Here is a 20,806-nt window from a genome sequence, read left to right as displayed (position 1 = left end):
CAAACAATCTTTTTAAACTAAACAATTGAACAGCATTTAGTTATTTGGAACTATGTCCATCACTTTATAAATTTTATTAATAATTAAAAGCTGTTTTCAAACTATATATATATTTTTTTTAATTTTTTTTAAGTTTAAAAAGAGATTTTCTAACTAAACTCCTTTCTCTTTTCAGTCAAAGTGTAAGAGAAATTCATTAAAAAATCCGCTACCTAAATAAAAATGATGTTCCATAAAAAATTTTAGTAAGTATTAATTAATTTTTCAACAACTATCTAATATTAAAGAGAAATGCTTTGAAAAATTCTCAATACTAATTTCTAATAGAAACAATTTGCTTAAAATAATCTGTTGTGAAAATGATATCATAACTAAATAATGCAACCAGCTTGCATGGTAATTGAGTAAAATTTAAAAAAGTAGTGCTATGAAATAATGATAAAAACAAAAGGAATTTTTTAAAAATTATGCTATTTCATTGGCAGTTAAAAGTGTAACAATCTAAGTTATAGATCTTATATAGGTACATATATAAGTTTGAATCATTGATTTGTCATGAGAGGAAAGACCACATTTTTTTTCTTTTTATACTTCTAACCAGAATTTATGCATCAAAATATAAATGTTACTACCACTTAGAAATATTTTCCTCAACTTTAAAAGTTTGCAACTATATATCTAACAAATTTGCTACTTCTATTTTATTCTGTTATAAATTTATGTTAAGTTTATTGACACAGAAATTAAATTGCCCCAAACTTTAAATAGTAAAACCACACAGTTTTATAAACAAAGTTTGTCGAAGGGGCTAGAAGAAAGATGGAAGAATCAACTGAAAATTTCAGGGTTGTCGATCACCAACTTGGCCAACTCTCCAAGGGGTAATATATTCTAAAACTTAACAAATATAAATAGATTGATATAGATATATATGACGAAGTTTAAAAGTAAATAATTAATTCATAAATTAAATAAATAATAATTAAAATTTACCTTGTTTCACTTGGCTTTTGCTCAACAAGTATTGTTGATGACTGGTCAACAATATTTGAGGTAGAAATATCTTCTGTTTCATTTTTGTTGAAAACATCAGATGAAGCTTCCGAAGGTTGCCCTTCGGACGTCGATGCTTCACAAACATTTTGTTTATTTTCTTGGATATCATCTGCAGGAGTAACAATCATTTGAGGTATAACATGCTCCATTTCCTTGCTGAAAGGAGCTTCTAAGCATGGTTCGATGCACAAGGAAGGCTTACTAATATCTGAATGGAGCTTTAAAAAAATAGAAAATTTGACATTGTAAAAATGGTAATTTGTAAGTGTTTTCAACTAATAAATTATAAACCACTTATAACATAATTTTAATAAAAATAAAATAAAATACTATGAATCAGGGTTTAAAAAAACATTGACTTTACAAAAAAAAAGGCACCTTAGAGGAAAAGTTCAAAAGAAGAAGAAAAAAAATTTACATAAAAAAAATTTAAAAAAACATGTTTTAGGATTTTATTATTTGTCTATCAGTATATCTTATATCAGTAATTCCCATTTTCACTTTAAAAATATTATTATAACATATTTTTTGAAAAAATATTTTTAGATTAGAATATGGGATTTCTTTTTAATTAAAACAATATAAAAGTGTAAAAGTTTATCTTTTCACATGCCTCACAAAAATATATAAGCCCTAGCAATTTCAAATACATATAAAACATAATTTCCAGTTCATAATCTGTAATCCTTATTTTTGACATTTTGGTAAAAACTTAGCAGTGGCCCATAAGTCATAAATTAATTTTATTACTTGCCTAAATGTAAAGATCAGATAACCAAAATAATAAATAAATAATCCAATGAACAAAAATTAAAAGAAGTGTAAGAACAATGCCAAATTTCGTAAAGTTCTATCAATAAAATTCTCATATATTATTTATAATTTATTAAAATGCTTGTTCAAGTTACATATTTAACCTATTGATGAAATAAATGAATAAAAAAATACTATAACAAAAGTTGCTTCTGCAACAAATGAATAAATTAGTATTTATTTATCTCTATAAATTTGCACATCACTTTTACACATTTTCACTTTCTTAAAAAAAAAAAAATTAATCTAAGATTTACTTATCTAAGCATTTAATTACTTAATTTCCAAAAAATATAAGTTTTAATATACTTTAAAAAAAAAACTCTAAGGAGAAAATCATAATTTTTAAAATTTTGATTACAAGCTGACAAGTTCAACAAAATTTTAGAATGCTTCAGCATTTTATTTTTGTCAGGTATTCAATTAGTTCAATATTTTAGATAAACACAAGTAAAAAAAAATGAAAGAAAATAAAATGAAAAAAAAAATTAAAAAAATAATAATACTGAAGAAATATTTGTTTATGAAGACAATGAACAATTAAGAAATTTAAACCTAAGTAAACTCTTACATTTAGGTAAGATCTATTCACTCATATTTTTGCAAAAATATAAAAAAGACTGAAGAAATCCTTCTTAATAAATAAAATAAAACTAACAGGGAAGAGAACCTAAATGTATTTTTTAATTCAGTTAATTTTTGTTAGTTAAAACTATCTCACAATAAAAATCCATTTAAAGTTTTAAAGCAAAACTTCTTTTTGAATGCAAACAATTAAAATTTAAATCTGAATGAAATTTTAAATTAAAGCAATTTTTGAAAATTCCAATTTTTTTTTAAAAGTGAATATCCGGAATTTATTTCATAAACTATTTAGCAATTGAAATGAGTCAGTAAGCAATTAAGAAAGTTTAATTTTAAAGGACTTTTTAAATTTAAGTAAAATTTTTTCTTAATTCAACAAAATAAGAGATGAGCACAGTAAGCAAGACAGTCCCAAAATAATCACAAATGTACTACTTTTAAGAGAAGAGTTCAACTGGTTGGCTATAAGCCAAGATCAAAAAGCATGGGTTGCTCTACTTTGAAAAGAAAAAAGTTTTTTCATGGCAAGACACCTTAACCCTTTACACTAGTAGCTTATTATTCAAATAATGTGCTGGAATTTTCCCCAACTTATTGTTATAAAATAACAAATGAAAATAAAGAAAATTTTTAACTCAAAAAATAAAATTATTTATTAGAAAAAATTGAATCACCATTTGCAAAAATATCTATTTCTTTAAATGATGCCAAATTTTTAAAATGTTGGAAAAGTACAATTTAATAAAACCATTTAAATGGAAACAAATGAAAAAGTATTATTATTTTATTAGGTACAAATAAAATATTAATTATTAAAGAAAACAAGACAGACTTATAAATACTTCCAAACAATTTTTGTTTAAGCATAATAAAATAAATGTATGTATTTATTTAAATTTTTTTATAATGTACAAAATGGAAGAATAATTATAAAAGGAAATAAAGTAACTTGACAAACTTTTAAATAATTTTGGTCTAACAAACATAAATTATAAAGGGAAAAAAATTAAGTATCAGAAGCTGATGAAATAATTTTAAATAATCCTGACTTCACTATTTTTTATTTTAGTACTTCAACATAGAACACTTAAATACCTATAATGTAAAATCCATTTATATTCTGTTTTACATCAGTAAATAATATTAAAATTTGTAAGGTTTTAGATTTTTTTTCTTTTAAATGTGATTTATATTTGAAAATTGCAGCTAAAAAATGATTTAAACTTTTATCCCTTACAGGCATTGTTTCACCTGTAGTGATAACTTATTTATAAGTTATTATCACAACAGTTATAACTAACATTAACTTAAAAAAAATATTCTTAGTGTAGAAAGAAGAGCATTTCAAAAAGAAAAGACATGTTTTCCAGTAGAAGGAATCTATTTCTTTAATGTAATTTTGATTTCAGGTTAACAATATTTCCCTTCCTTATTTATTCTTAAATATTTATTCTCATCTCTATGAAAAATAAAATAAAAAAATCGAAAAAGAAAAAAAAGAATAAATGAAATTGTCTTCTTGTTGAGTGGAAGGATAAGGGTTATACAGTGGCATCCAGAAATAAAAATAATGTTATGAGATCAGTTTTTTTTTAAAATCAAATCTTAATAACAAAATCATTACAATATCAAAACATGTTGAAATGATCCTTTAACAAAATCATTATCGCCATTTTGTAAAACCAAATTTTTATAAGAATATGTTTTAAAAGGAAAAATTCTTTTTTTTTTTTTGTCTGAAAAATTAGAATTTTGAAATATTTCAAGTTTTGAAAGAAATTTATTCTGAAATATTTATTCTTATCTCTATGTAAAATAAAAAAATTTATATCAATTTTATCTTCAATTGATATCAGAAAAGTACTTAATATTTCAAAATCAATTATGCAAAAGAAATATTGAAAGTTACAAAAACTAATATAAACTTTTAAACCATGTTGAATCTTTAACTTTAAATTTTGCTTATCAAACACATACACTATTTCAAAACCTTTCTGTAAATTAAAAATTGTAGCTCATGTTTAGCTAAAATGTCAAACAAAAATTCAGTAAAAAAATATTTTTATAGGCAATTTAACTTTTACTGCACATGTAAAGTTTAAATTTGAAACATTTTCCCCCTATGAGTTGATATACTAGTTTATAAAATTAAATGCTTCATAAAATCAAATGTTCTCAGAACAAACGTGATTTTAAAAAGGGCAGGCACAATACTTAAAATTATGAAATTTTACATAAAAGTAGATGAACACAAATTCACGAATTTCATAAAAAATTACTAAAATTCAAAAATAAATATAAAAATTGCTTTAAGGTGCCTAAGTCTTTTTGTCACTAAGTCAATGTTTGAGTATAAAGTTTTGATGAACACAAAAAGAAGAAACCTGCATAGAGGGGTCCCATAGTTAGGATCAGAATAAAAATATTTCTTTGAAATTAGTGCCACTTGTTTTCTTTCATACTTTTATTTCTGATCATTTTATGTTCTTTAAATTTTTTTGAACAAAAGGAGTCATAAAGACTAAACTAGCCACAGAAAAGAGTATTGGATAATTTCATTTCCAATAAAATATTTTGTTTTTTTTAAATTAAAACAAAATAATTGCTTTTGTGCAAAAATTGTTTTATTAAAAATAAATACTATCTTAACAAAAATACAACTAGTTACCATCCATATTTTAATGGATGGTTGAGCCTATATACAGAGCCAAATCTTTCAATAAAAAATAAGCACCTTTTAAGTATTTTTTAAGCACTATATACATTAACAAAATGCAAGATAGTGTTCAAAGACTTTACGTGATCATGATAAAATAACTAGTTTCTGACAAAGAACTCTTTTCTTGCTTATATTAGCCATAATAAAATGATCAAGAGATTTTTCGGTTCGATATGAGAGGCTGGAAAATGAAGTGTGAAATTAAGAATATCTTGCAAAATGCAGCAGAGTTGGATATGAGAGTGCAATAATCTCACCGAACCCAGCTCAGCAGACGCGCATGCGGACGCTTAAGTATTTCATTAAACATGACAAATGATAGGCGCTTTCATACGTTATGGACTTATGGTACGCCGAACTAGATTGTGGTTGAATGAATTGGGAAAAACGTTGAATAGAACAATGTAAAAAGCACACTTTTGCATAATATGTGGCGAAAATTGACATGGTTGAAACACCTAATGAAAAAAGCACCTTTAAGGGCTTTTAAAAAAAGAAAATCAAAAATAAGCACCTTTAAGCACTTTTTAAAAACGATATGCACAATGTATATAACACATGGAGCACATAGGAGTTATAATTCGCTTTAAGACTTCTGAGTTACCCCTTCCGAATTATTTTTACGCCTGAACTTGAAAAAGAAGGCAATCTAATATTATCATACTTATAGTGTTTACATTATAACATATAAATCAAACATACACGGAGTGCACATGGCTATACAGCTACAAAGTTGGAAAGCTCCACAAACGAGCTATGATGCTATCCAAAAAATAACAAATGGCCAGAGCTCATTCTAGGCAGGGTAAACAGGGTGCAGCACCCTGCTGCCCTTTTAGTCAAAAGAATCCACCCTTTCTTTTCTCAACCCTTCTTTATTTTTCCCCCAAACTCTACAATGGATTTCTTAAACTTCTGCTATTTTCAACTCTTTTTATTTAGTTTGGCGTCGCTGTCAATACATAGATTTATATGGGAAAGGAAAAATAGCCATCACACCCTCTTGTTGCAGTTACTTCCACTAACATTAAATCATAATTATTATTAATCATTCTAATTATTAAATCATAACTACAGACACCTCAAAACATACATTTATTATTTTATTAATATATGCCTGCATTTTAAATAAATTACTAAGCTAATAAGCTCATTAACTCAATATATATGTTAATTTATTATTAAAAAATTAGTAATTAATATGCTTGCTTTGCTACTTTTAGTAAAGTAAAAGAAAAAAATTTCTTTTACTAATTGACAATGTTTTTTTAATAGAACATGTAAAGCCCATAGAAAGAAATTATTGCCTTTTTAGAATAATAATGCCCCTTTTTTAAACTTATGCACCCTGCCCTTTTTTCTGCCTAGAATGAGCTCTGCAAATGGCAATATTTTACACAAATATAGCCAAATAAGAGATAACACTTAAAACAGGGTAAGGCTTTTCTAAATTTACTTAAAGCTACTAACTCTTTAAAATTTAAAATTTATACCAAGCCAGTTCACACCCCTGCGGCAGAATTTTTCCATGCTTTTAGTGATATACCTCTCTAATACTAATATCTTCGTATACGATAATTTTAAAATAACAAATATACATGTTACTAATTTAAAGTAACAGAAATATCAACTTCAAAAAAAAGAAGAAACTTCTGAGATCGAATAAAATAATTTTTTTTATTGAATATGTAATATTTTTTTAATTCTAATATTATGGGCTATATTCTTGTATTTTGTGGGGGGGGGAACACACTTATTATTTCCTTTTTCGCATTTTGTAAATCATCATCACATTAAGAAGAAAAAATTTTAAAAATCGTGAAATCCGTAGCTTTAACTACCGAAAAAAAAAAGATGGACAGCGAAATCAAGCGGATCGAACTCTTCAAATAGGTGTAACTAAATGTATGTGTGCTTTTAGTTCGAAATTCAATTGTAATGAAAAATGTTGTACTAAAAGTATTGGATTTTAAAAGCTATGAGGAAATCAATAGTAATAACTGCATAAAAAATTGAACGAAAATTTCTACAGAAACTAAAACTAAATTTTTTTACTTCCCAAAGGAAGAATCTTTCTGCAAGAACTCTGTAACGTTCTGCGACAATGTCACCGTGTTGCAACGATTCTGCCACGGGGGTTCACACATAGCCTATATAACATAACATAAGCAGAGGGATGCACCATATCAGGGGTCTGTCCAGACATTTTGTGAAAGGTCCTGTTTTTGTAAAATTGTGAAAAAACTACTCATTATTTGCGAATATAAAATAAGCATTAAGTCTTATTCTTTCAACCAGGTTCCTGCTTTGTGAATTTGAACAAATAGGATCCTGTTATTACAAAAATTGCTAAAAACCTTTTCAAGAAGTTTTTAAATTACAAGACTAATTATTAATTAAATAGATACAAGATTCTGCTCAACAATTGCTGCTACTAAATTAGAGATGCAACGGACGAATAATGGAAACAAAATTACTCACATTTTTAATAATTTCAATTGACATATTTTAAATAACACAACTTAGTAATGTATCACTTTTAATGTGTTACGCATTAAGTAAATTTAAACAATTCTTAAATTTATAATATTTAATTTAAAAAATTGTCAGAAATTAATTTCTATTTACGTAATATTCAATTAATTAATTTTATGAAAATACAAATTTATCAATCATTTATTTAAAAAAAAAATTATCATTTAATATCAATAAGAATGTGCACATGATGTTTATAAATATAGAAATATTTTCTTAGAATACTACATTTGGAATTTAAACTTAGGGGGGAAACTTGGAAAACTTAGTTCATTTCGAACGGTCTCTCCCCCTCCCCCCCTGAGAACGGTTTATTTCATTAACAAAGCAATAATGAAGATAAACAAATTTGAGAAGGGTTCGTTTTTATGAAAAGATATTTCGTGAAGGGCCCGTTAACGGACCCAAACTTCTTCTAAACAGATCCCATGCATATTATTGTTTACATTCAGTCAACCATACATGAACAGTTTTTTTTAAACACAACGTTAATAGCTTATTATCATTTTTGCATCATTCCGCTTTCTATAAAGGGATCCATTGGAATAATAGAGGGAAAATTTTTATCAAATATTTGGTGTCTCTAACTAATTAAAACCTTTAATAAATTTTATAACTTTTAATGTATAGTAAAATTACTTGAGGGTATGTCTTTTTATTTAAAATAATATTATAATTTCAAGTAAAGTGTAATACATTGTAAAAAATCATGAAGTGCATATGGATAATTAAATAAAATAAAAGAATAAAATAAGAAAAGTTCACAACCTGAGATGTGTCAGAATTCATCTGCAATTTCCATTGATTCAAATCACAGAATAAAAAATATCACCTAAGATTAATAATAAATTTCTTTATTAGTAGACAAGTAAAAAAACATTTCAAAATAAACAATTTAAGATGTGAATCTAAAAAATACTACACAAATTTACTGAATTTGTAGAGTTTCCAATAATGTAATTCAATTTCTATTTTAAAACAAATTTTAAATTCTATGAAGGCATAACCACTCACAAAGAAGGTCAAACATGTGCACGCCACTAGAAACCCAATTAAATGAAACTTGCTTTTTGCTTTTAAACATTATTTTTTATTTTAAATAATTAAAAATAATATTTATCCAATTGCAACTACTTTGATACATACAATAAGTGCAAAAGCTGAATTCATTTTGACATGATTTAAGTTGGGATTTAAGGATTTAAATAACTTATTTCATTAAAAAAAAAAATCACTGATTTAAATCACCTGATTCTTGTTTTAAAGAAATCATTGATTTAAGTCAAAAATATTTAATATAATTTATAAATATACTCTTAAAGATGTGATTTTCATTTAAAATCTGATTTCACTGATCTTGAGAAATAATGAAAGGAGAATGTATGTAAAATCAGGAATGCATGTATTAAATTATAGTAATTAATAAAAAATCATAAAAGGGACATGAAACTTTTAAACTTTAATTTTTGATAGCATGTAAAATAATTTGCTAATTAATAAATATATTTCAATTAAACCCTATTTAGTTTCATATTTTATTTAAATACAATTATTTTTAAATATGTAGTCTGTGTATATAAACAATGAAGACTTGTTCTGCTAAGAGTAATTAAGAATAATTTTTTTTATGCTACCTGATAAAAATTAATACATTCTTCATTTAATATCTAACAAATAAATTTGAACTTATTCGTGTTTACAAATTCATGAGAGTGTTGAGTTAGAACAAAAATAACTATGATTTTCTTTATTCAAGGATTAGTTAATAATAGTTACATGCATAACAATGTTAACCTTTTTTGTAAAAGATTTTTAATGTTTTAATCACAAAATTGTTTTAAAATAATATCAACATTTTCAAAACATTATTTCCTTTTGTTTGGTTAGTGTAAAAAAAAAAATCAAAATTTGATTTAAATTTAAAAAAAAAAAAGACATTTTTTTAAAAACAAAAACTTTTTAAAGAAAATCATTATTTTTGGCAACCTTGTTTTTAAAGAAATATTAAACTTAATAGGAACCATAGTTATAATGTTTTACTTATTTAATATACAGTTAAAAAAGGAACTTTATCAAAAAATTATAGTTTTGTTTTTTATTATAGCACTACTTTTTCTTTCATGCTTATATCATATTTAGTTTAAAGAATTTAGATAAATCAAGATTTTTTGTGACATAAAAATTTCAATTTTTGGACAACTTTATTGGTTTTGAAACTTAAATTATTGAATAGTTTAAAATAATTTGTAATGCACATACGTAAAAATATTTTTCATAAAAAAATATTTGTCTCTGATCTTTAAAACCATATATAGACTATTTTTTCAGGTTGCACCCCTTTAAATATTTCTGCCAGTACTCTTAATATTTTTAAAAAAAAGAAGAAAAAATTGAGTGAAATATATAGAATTTTTCTGAAGTTTCCATTACACTAATTATCAAGAACTTTTAAATATAATTATAATAAACATTGCATTAAAATAAGGTATACAGAACCAGAATATCAAGTTAAATGTTGAGTTAAATGTTAAGTAAATGTTGAGAACAAGATATGCTGAAGCAAAGACATCATATGCTTTGGGTGAGCTGAACTCAATAACATTTGAAATTAAGTCAGAAAAATACAAAAAAAGAAAGAAAAAAAAACACACACACACTTCAAATTTTGAGGCTTAAAAAAGAAAGTTACAAGTAAGATTTTTTAGATCTTTCATACAGAAAACTCCCAACATACCAACATCACAACTTACCAAGTTCAGAAATTTTATTCAGCAAAATTCAGCATAATAAATTATGCAGTATAATTAATGGATATATAATTTTAAGTTTCCTTACTTAATGATTGCACCTAAAATTAATTTACTTCTGAGGATTAAAAAAAAAAGCCTGGTTAAAAAAAATTTCAATTTCTTTCCAATATACTTCAAAAAAAAATAATAATAACCTTTTTATTTAAAAATAACTAAAAACAATTCGAAAAAAATTATAGAATGTAATTTTAAAAATTTAAATATAATTTCAAAAAACTACTGTGATCAGAGAAACAGCAAGAGAAATTTAATCCCACACAGTTTGAGCTATAAGATAAAAAATAATTGTACTAGAGAAGCAACAACACAAATCAATTAATTTAATGAAGAAACCAATCTATAAAAAGATCATTTCTATTATACTACTTGTTCAATAGACTATAAATTAATTAAGACGAAAATGATGCGATTAACTGCCCAGATTTGATAATTTATTCTTCTTTTACAAATAACCATAAAGACGAACTTTCTTTTTTAACGAATAAATCTTCAATAAGAAAAACTTTGAGTAAATAAAAGTGTCAATATCAAACGTTTCAAACTAAAATTATAAATTTTTTTTTTTTTATTGATGTTAGCAAAACTGAGTAAACACATTGCAAATTTATTTTCTTGACAATCTTTCCTGTCAGTTTTAAGTACTGAAAAAAACTAAATAAAAATATATAAAAATTGAGAAAATTAAAATTATAAATAAGAAGTTTTTAATTGAACGCCTACTTAATTAATGGCTTCAAGAATATATATTTACAATTCGTTATTCACTTGAATTAAAAGAACGTCACTTATCACAAGTTGTAACCCAAAACTGAATGATCTTATTTGTTTACATAAATTCGACAAATATGAACAAAAATATATTATCACAACTTACAATTAAAAAGGAGATTAAACTTAATTGAATCGTATCAACATCTTTAAGGAATTTAGTAAGTAATTGCATGTGATGTTTACAGTTCAATATTTACAATTTAAAGGGATAAAAACAAATTTTCGGGTCGAGATGTCGCAAACATTCCTCCTCACACGAAGGGTCAAATTACAACGCAAAAAAATATGAAACTTGCGATAACTTTTAAGTTTTATGTGCTTCGTCTAGATGGCGCTAGGTCTGATCAGGTATGAAGAAAAAAAAACGGATAAAGATTCTGAATCTGTTAAATTTGTGCAGTGCGCCATCTAATGACTAATTGATGCAACTTCAAAAGAGGTCTTGATGCACACACTTGTTTTTATTGATTTTGTAAACGAAATTCTAAAAGTGATTTGAATTCTTATGAAAGCATTAAAATTGCAATACATTATTTAAAACTTTAATTGCTCAGAATCAGATTAAATTGTAGATATCGATTAATTGATAATTAGTTTTCCAAGACAAATAATATTCGCAATCCAAAAAGTCCTCTGTGCTTACATGAATCCATGAGTGTATTCAAATTACAAGACATCTTTTTAAAACTTAATTGCTCAGAATATGATGTATAGGAGTTGTCAATGGTTTGATGATCATTTTTCAAAGGCAGTTTTTCAAATTTTAAAACGCAAGTTGCGATTATGGTAGGTAAAAATCTTTTTTTTTAATGTAAATCTCACTAAATGTGAGAAAGTTTAGTTGTACAGTTCACACTACAGATTTGATTCGAGACGTTTGTTGTCGAGTGATATTCTGAAGTTAGGGGATTTTTAGGAGGAAGATTTTTCGTTTTTAAAAGCTTCTTTTCCTGATATTGAGACTTAACAGTTCATGTTTTAAATGTAAGTACGTAAATATATAATTTATGCATGGTTTGGGCATCTATCCGCTGTTATGGCCCAACCAGCTTTTTCGAATTGTTACCCAAAAAAGCATTATGACCCATGAGTAATAAATGCGAATCTTATCACAATGCATTGTCAAAAATATATCACGTCATTTTCCCATTTAAGTTAATTTAAAGTAATTTTGTATCAGCCAATATTTTTGTAACCCAAGGAAAATTTTGAAACATTCACAATAATATCGCTTTCAATAATTATCGCTTTGCAAAATATTCACGATACTGTCATATTCGAAGGAGCTATGTGTATTATAGGTAACCAGTGGCTTGTGTAAATCGGAAACTGGCGTTTTTTCTTTCTTTTTTTTTGGTGAACTTGGTTTTATGGTTAAGTATATTGGATAATAATATAAAGTTTGAGAATTTAAAATTAGCGTTCAGCAATTATTATTATTAAAATTAATTCGTATAAAAAATTTTAAAATTTTAATATTAGATTTTAATAAATTTAAACGCCTTGGAAAAAAAAGAAGTTTTCTGCACGTAATTTGAATATTACACGAATATTAACTTATTTTTTATTCGTTACGTCTGAAAAACTCAATGATTAGCATGAACATGTGTTAAACATAAAATAAAATATATTTTGGTGCGAATAAAGTAATTTATTCGCACCAAGAAATGCCATTTGGAAGAATAAGAATATTTATGTTTAACATTGCCACTGATGACGAAACATAGCATGTCTTCCCTTTCCGATAACTTACGTTAGCCTGCATATTTGCTTCTAACAAGCTCTTACTTCTGCACCTAAACTATGAGCTCAGCGAGCTTTAGGAACATATAATTTTTTTTAGTGGTTTCGTCTGCTTCTATATTTTAAATATTTAGTATAAATGCTGTAGCTGTTTTCATGACAACTCAAGGTTTAAATTTCTAACAATGGTTTTCATCAATGAAATTTCGCATTTTTAATATTGAGGTCAAACTACATGCCGGAAAGTGGTGATTGCTTTGCACCCTATAACAATTCGCATGCAGCAAAAAAAAAAAAAGAAAAAAAAGAAAAGAAAAGAAACATGATCTAAAGAGTTATTAATGAACATACGAATATTCAGACAGATTTCACTTTTATATATAGAGAGAAGAGATTGTATATTTATAATAATGCATGAAATTAATTTTTCAATTGAATTTACAAAGTTATATTTATTCATATTTTTTTTAAAAAAATTTCTGATTCAGCAATTTTAAAATAGTTTTTTTAAATTGTGATCACGTCCATTGACGCCCAGTTGGTTTCAAAATTGAGCAGCCTTAATTTCCATGTCTGCGTGAATTTTAAAATGTATTTTCGAAAAAAGTAAACCCTGACCTAGGTATCTTAGGAATAATGAACATCTTAGATGACAACGCAAATACAATCTCAGAAATTATCTAGATGTTATAATTTGCTTTGTTTATTGATTCATTGATTCTTTTATTTATTTGCGCATTAAATTTTACAATGAGAAACAATACATTTTTTTAGCAAAGAACTTTATTTATTTATTTTTTTATTTATTTCCGACTGACTTTCTGAAAATTGTTCATAAGACTTGGTAAGATATTCAAGACTGGGAGCTGAAGCTTACTTTGTACCTAGGAAGAAAACAGATTAGATTACGCAGTTAATCAATAGATAAATAATTCATTTTTACATACACCTAAATGGACAACACTTTCATTTATAAGCAAGTACAGTATTCTTAAAGGTAACGTTGAAGGAAAAAAATAGAAACGTACACAAGGATTGGCTGAGTATCAGTCAGACATATGATGCGTTAGCTGATGTGAATGTGAAGTATACTAAAATTCTTTCCACTATTTTTTTCATCCCAAGTAGTTTAAGGTGTTAGTTTATTTTTCATTTACTACTTCTTCGGGATTAAGCAAAAGTCTTGGCAGATCAGTAAACTAAACCTGAAATCACTTATACGGAAAATTAGTATAATAAATTTATAGTAGTTTCAGTAAGTTCAACTTTCACCCTTCACCCCTTTATGGAATAAATTTTCTGCGTGTTCCTGAAAATTGTTGAAATTGCAATACTGGCATTATTCTACTATATTAACTTTCCATAGGTAATTCTATGTAAAAAAAATTAATTTTCAATAATAATTTAGAGTTTTTATTATTTTATTTAATAATTATCGAAAACTCTTTGAAATATATATTTTTTTCGGAAAATAATACAGTATTTTGCCACTTAAATTATGTAATTTAATTTTTAAAAAAGAATGTGAAATCGACCAAACGGTTACTGAGAAGCAAAATTTCAAAAAATTGTATTTTAAAAGTTTCATTTCACTGGAACAATTCGGTAAATTTTGCATTTTATGATTTAAAATTATAAAATTTAAAATAGTGTAAAAATTAGTGTACCTTAATTCAAAATTTTTTTCATCATTATTGAATAAAATAATAAAAAATAATGAATAATTATTGAAAATTATTTTATTGCAGTCAAACCCCGCTATAGTGAACCTTCAAGGGACCGAAATTTTGGTTCACTATAACCGGGAGTTCACTATATCCGTTATGCGGGCAATTTAACTAATGGTTCCCAAATTCCTCCCTTTTATTACACGTTATTCAAATAAATGACTGAAAAATATTATGTAGTAGCAAAAAAATTGTTATTTTTTATTACTCTTCGTCCTGCGTACAAAAAAAAAGAAATTAGTAATCTTTAGCTGTTGAGCAGTCCTCAACATCAGATATGGAAACATTTCCTGACTCTCAGATAATTTTTCCTGAATTTTTGTTAGTCCACTTTTTAAACTTGTCTAACCTGCCATTCAAGCACATAAAAGTAATTTCATAAAATCGCTTAGCAAATTCATCGACATTTGTCCAGATATTGGAAGATTGCGGCTTCTTCGAATGCTGAACCACTTCAGTAATGCTTCTTCAACATCCATGTGATCTGCTTTTCTCAACTTTTTTCTGTCACCTAAATTTTTTTCATGAGCAGAAATTTTTAATTGCCTTTTTTTTCCCTTCATATATTATAAACTGTAGATTTGGATAGTTTATATTCTCTACAAATATCAGCTTGATTACATCCATTTTCAATTTTTTTGATTATGCCCATTTTATCATCAATGGAGAACGCTTTACGTTTACTGCTCGCCATAGTTAAATTTGAGACACTTGTCTGCAGGCCTTTTTTTAACTGAACTGAGGGCAAAAAGGAGATGAAATAAGAGCCTTATCTACATAGATCAGTGTCCAACCCTTTGACCAATAATGAATAATTACTCATTCCTTCTGACAGAAAATGCATATTGATCCCACTGGCACCTTACAGGTGCATCATCTGTCTGGGTTGGAAACATCTACTTGATTTGTTTAGGGATGGGAAAGTAATATAAAAGAAGCAAACAAGAAGAAAATGTTTATCGCTACCTTCTCCACTATAGATGGTTTTAAAAATCGGTATATGTATTTATTTTGAAGTAGAAATTTCAAAATTATTACAAAAAAATGAAGAAAAAAATCAGTCGAAGACAGAAAAAAGTTCATTATATCCAACTTCATCACTTTTTTGTTTCACTATATCCACAAAAAATAACATTATACGGGTAAAGCAAGGCACGGGACCGAACATTTCGTTCACTATATCCGGGAGTTCACTGTAAACCGTGTTCACTATGGCGGGGTTTGACTGTAATTATCTTTGGATAAACGAATTTCATAAGTGTGCGCAAACATTTTTCGATTTGTTTAAAAAGCTATGATGAAATGGAAGAAAGCCCCAGCTGTGATGAAATGGATGAAAAAAATGAAATTGATATTAAAAGACCAGAACTTCAGCCTCTTTCCTAAACAACACAGACTATATTTTTCAGATTAAGGATACTGTTCAATATCTCATAAATATAGCGCCAACTTGGCATCTTTGTCTCAGCATCCTCGCCACCGTTTGTTGTAACCCTAATCAGTTGAAAATTAGTTGTTGATCTTATAGCATGAGCGTGCTCGTAGCACCAATCATAATAAAAATCTTTAATACAGTCCATTCTATTTTAATCATTTGTTAACAAACGAACCAGCATAGCAATCAATTATTTAGTATCGAACAGATACAACCCATATTCCGATGGTCCAAATCCACATTTGTGGAGGGGAAAAAAAGGTGAGTTTATTTAGAAGTAAGAAAAAGTACATTTTTGTGTTTGATTTCGTAACTTAATATATAGTCTGACTTCATATTTCAAGTAAATCTTTAGAACTACTAAGTTTGGCATTAGTTCGTGAAAATATTATCATAAAAACAAAAGTTATTCAGATTGGTATGCTTTTTATTTTGAGCACAGTACACAATCTTTATTCAGAATCGATTTCAGAGATTCACTTTCGATTGTTTGAGAATTGCATGCCATGGGAAAAGACCCTGATACTCAAATTTTCCAGGGTAGTTTTAAATAGTGAAACGTAGATGCATTCGTAAAATTGGATGCCATTCTTGCTATATCTGACTGCCCAGCGAATGGCTAGAAACTGGAGTGTTTTATAAAGATTAAGGGGGAATAGACCACTAAAAATGAGCAAGACGCTCAGCTGTTTCATTTTCTCCGTAAATATTTGCCTCAACTTTTGCTGTTACTTTCATCGATGCCAAGAAAGAGGTTCGAACGGTTGTGTTTTCGAAACGGGCCAATTTTTCTGCATGCGGTTTACGCACTTCCAATCACTGTCGAGAAAAATGGAAACCAGATTGGTGATTTTTCAATTGAAAATACTTTTTTACCAATCAGGTTCTTTTTCTCCAACTGTGATCAGAAGTGCGTGAACCACATTAAATGAGAATGCCCCTTAACATTTTCTGCTTCAAGAAAAAGAAGTATACGCTTAAAAACCTGCATTTGTTTAGATTTCAAACAAAGTTAGGGAAAATATTTACGCTTTGGCTGAAGGCTCAGCAAACAGTTAACTTCTGTACGTCAAATATAAGAATTTAAATGGGTGGGCATTCTCATTGCAATGCGATTTACGCTCCTCCGATCACCGTCAACTAGGTTTTATTTTTGCTTTCGACGTCGATCAGAGGTACGGCAACCGCAAAGTTGTTGTTGTTGTAGTTAATTTACGTCGCACTAGAGCTGCACAATAGGCTATTGGTGACTGTCTGGGAAGCACTCCTGAGACAGGGTTGCGAAAAAACAGGGTTTTTGTAGAAAAGCCCAACCCTGGTCCGGGTGGGTTTTTCTGGGTTTTATTGAGCTTTTCTGGGGTTTTCATGTTTTCATGGGGGCTTTTTCAAAAGAGAGGGCAGGGATAAGTACCTTATTTTAAAAAAGCTTATTTTAATATTAATAATTAGGTTTAATTTTATAAATTGACTTCATATAGATAATTAATACAAATAAATTGATGTGAAAGTCTGAAAAAAGTTTCTTCTGACATCACGATACAAAATGTTATATGTACTCACACACATCACACATTTGAAACTTATTTTAACACAGGATTACTTTTTATTTATATTTTAATCTTAAAAAATATTTGAGGAACATTCTTTATTTGCACAGAAAGCGAATAAATGGCACTGAATAATCAATGACCATACAGTCAAATCTAGTCAGCAAGGTGACTCTCCCATTCTCCAACACAATTAGTTTTTTCACTATAGGTTAATTTTTTTAGGTTAGACTACATAAATATTTCAATAGAATAGCTCTTTATTATAACAGAGGATAAAAAAAGAAATCAATCTTAGAAAAACCCAGTAAAATCTACTTTAGGGTGGGTTTTACTGGGCAGGTGGGTTTTTTGCAACCCTGCCTGAGGATGATCCAAAGACATGCCATCACAATTTTGATCCTCTGCAGAAGGGATGGCACCCCCGCTTCGGTAGTCCGACGACCTGCATGCGAAGTCGAGCACTTTACGGTAGAACAGTTTAACGAGGACGAATACCGCACACCCTCGGTCCCTACGCAGACTGATCCAAATGGTCACCCACCCGCACACTGACCGTAGCCAGTGATGCTTGACTTCGGTGATCTGCTGGGAACCGTGTCTTAAAGATCAGTTCACTGCGGGACCAACCTCAAAGCAAGGACAGCAATTAAGGCTAGCAAAGTTCTTCGCTTTTGCTAATAATCTTACCACAAATAAATCTAAGAAAATTCTGCAAACTGTCTGTTGAACAAAATTCACCACCACTTCGATACATGGACTGGCTTTTTCTGCCACCCACATCTCTTCTCTCAGATGAGCAGTAACAGAGCTTCTTGGTATCTCTGTAGCTTCTCTCCTGTTGCACAGGAACAATGCGAATTTGGAAAAGTTTTTCGCGTTTGCTCGATCTACGAGAAGAAGAGCTGCAGCAAGACACCTTAAAAATAAAGAAAGAGGCTTTTCTGAATAAAAAAAGTTCCTTTATGATCATAATTTTATAATCCTAATTTCATAATAATTAATCTATGTAGCATGCAGACCAACATCAATTTAAAAAGTCTCAATTTTTGAGCTATTTTTTTGAAAACAGTAATCGTGCTCTAAAGTTTGTTATCCATAGTTTGCAGCATCCAATTACATCAAACAAGATTCTGTTCACAACAGAAGTATGTTACAAACTATAATTAGATGCAAAAATAGAAAAGCATATTGATAATTTTACGTTCCGATAATTTATATTAACTTAAATTTCTTAAGATTGGAACTTTTGGGTTTTATTGGAGCTTCCTTAAATGAGAATAATTATACTATTACCATCAACAAAATTAACGTTGCGAACTTGCATTGGAAAAACCATGTTTGTTAACCATAATTAAACAATAACAAGCTTAATAAAACTTATGAATTTTTGGTTCATTCATCTGCTAATATTGTATTTACAACGGAAACGAGCCTTAAGATCATAAGTCAGTATTCCCATATAGCACAAAATCGTCCAGTAAATGTCTACTAACAATCATCAACATCCACCAAGATTCATGTGTTTCTCATGGACGGATATACAGCCATGCAAAGTTCTATGAATATCAAGCGGATGTCTAGTAGACGGCAACCAAAGTTTCATCATGGATAGTTAGTAAATATAATTGAGCAAGGATATTTAAAATCATCTATGATCTAATCACGTTACACTCCATTTACACGAAATCTAACATTAGACTCGTGACGTCACAAGAGGAACAAAAATCTGATTTTTCACCTCCGATTCTTCTAGTCTGCTGAAGGCAGGCAAGGCAAGAAGAATCTAGCTGAAGTTATTTGATCTATGATCTAGCTAGCTCATCTCTCGTGATCTAGCTGAAACCAGGCTAGATTCTTTTAGCGTGAAGGATTGCCTCTTAGAGTCAACGTGGTTAATTTCCGCAAATACCCTGTTTCTACTAACAGGTTACTTAAGTTGTACTTGAGCATTCTTAGATCAGTTTTTCGAACATTTAAGCTTTCTTAACTTGCTAATGGAAACAGGGCATAATCTTTGCAAGGAGGGGCTTTTAACATCTGGAATGGTGTAAATTTGACAAGCCTCTTCCCTCTTCGCAGGTTTGTGACGTCAGAAGACTGCGTTCAGGCGCCTTTTTTCAATCCTCGTGTAAGCACAGTGTTATGCGAAACGTACGCATTTAAATTTCAAAATAAGTTTTTTAATTAGGTATTACGAATAAAATTATCCAAGCCAACGCTAAAAATTGACCTGGGAGAATTTCCAATAGCCAATACCTAGTATGGTTAAAAAAGTCGAAACTTTACCAGGCCATAATCAAAGCATAAAATTTCAACGAATGAAAAACATTTACTTTTAGACACGAAAACTACAATCATCAAATACTTAAAAATATAAAGATATTATTCCAATAGTATAGGCGATCGCAACGCTCGATTACACCATCTGAGGAGAAGACCGGTACCGGTGTAATCAGATAAAGATCTCCTCAGTTGGTGTAATCAGATGGTGTAAGGCAGTCATGTCAAAGATACGGCCCGCGGGCCACATCCGGCCTCCGGTTCGTATCAATACGGCCCGCGATCGCGATGTATCACAGAAAGAAGAATTGTGTTTTTTAGACTTCACTTGATTCCTCTACGGAAGTTTTAAAATGTGCACACTACATTTATAAGTAATTTCAAGGGCAGCGCGTGCCTAGACAAGTGAGAGAGATAGACAGTAACGCCATTTCTTAGCAACAAGCGGAATCTTCGAGTGGAATATACTTAGGAGCACAACTACGGATGGCGCTCCTGCCATGGCTTGCAAACATTCGGGAGTTGTAACTAAATTAAAACAGAAAACATCAGGGAATTTTGTGGGATTTCCCTGTATAATTCATCAGGAATCATTAGCATTCAAACATTTAAAAATGGACCATGTCATGCAACCTATAATTAAAATAGTAAATTTTATAAGGAGCAGAGGACTAAATCACCGACAGTTCAGGCAGTTTTTACAAGATTTGGACGAAAATTTTTTTGATGTCCCTTATTTCACCGAAGTTCGTTGGCTCAGTCGAGGAGTAGTTTTAGAAAGA

At 28.4% G+C, this 20,806-nt stretch overlaps 2 protein-coding genes across 6 annotated transcripts in view; both read right to left on the bottom strand.

Moving 5' to 3' along the window:
• Nucleotides 1-11,615, bottom strand: part of LOC107449669 (uncharacterized) — a 42,728-nt gene extending 31,113 nt beyond the window's left edge. Inside the window, exons 1-3 of one of the 2 annotated variants that reach the window (XM_043048971.2) lie at nt 11,393-11,615; nt 8,477-8,540; nt 994-1,274 (exon numbers count right to left, since the gene is read on the bottom strand). In XM_043048971.2, the coding sequence (XP_042904905.1) occupies nt 994-1,274; nt 8,477-8,497 (302 nt within the window). In that variant the 5' untranslated portion in view covers nt 8,498-8,540; nt 11,393-11,615. Of the gene's footprint in view, nt 1-993; nt 1,275-8,476; nt 8,541-11,238; nt 11,357-11,392 lie in introns of those variants that run through there. The other variant, XM_071179646.1, reaches the window with a different exon arrangement.
• Nucleotides 11,616-13,753: 2,138 nt separating this feature from the next.
• LOC107447442 (uncharacterized) overlaps nt 13,754-20,806 on the bottom strand; it is a 16,957-nt gene continuing 9,904 nt past the window's right edge. Inside the window, exons 4-5 of one of the 4 annotated variants that reach the window (XM_071180500.1) lie at nt 18,497-18,660; nt 13,754-13,916 (exon numbers count right to left, since the gene is read on the bottom strand). In XM_071180500.1, the coding sequence (XP_071036601.1) occupies nt 13,886-13,916; nt 18,497-18,660 (195 nt within the window). In that variant the 3' untranslated portion in view covers nt 13,754-13,885. Of the gene's footprint in view, nt 13,917-18,431; nt 18,661-20,806 lie in introns of all 4 variants that reach the window. The other 3 variants (XM_071180499.1, XM_071180498.1, XM_043048968.2) reach the window with 3 other exon arrangements.

Source organism: Parasteatoda tepidariorum, chromosome 4 (genome assembly GCF_043381705.1).
Source record: "Parasteatoda tepidariorum isolate YZ-2023 chromosome 4, CAS_Ptep_4.0, whole genome shotgun sequence".
In the NCBI taxonomy this organism is placed as follows: domain Eukaryota; kingdom Metazoa; phylum Arthropoda; class Arachnida; order Araneae; family Theridiidae; genus Parasteatoda; species Parasteatoda tepidariorum.
Note: the sequence above shows the minus strand (reverse complement) of the source record. Positions and strands in the feature narration are given on the sequence as shown.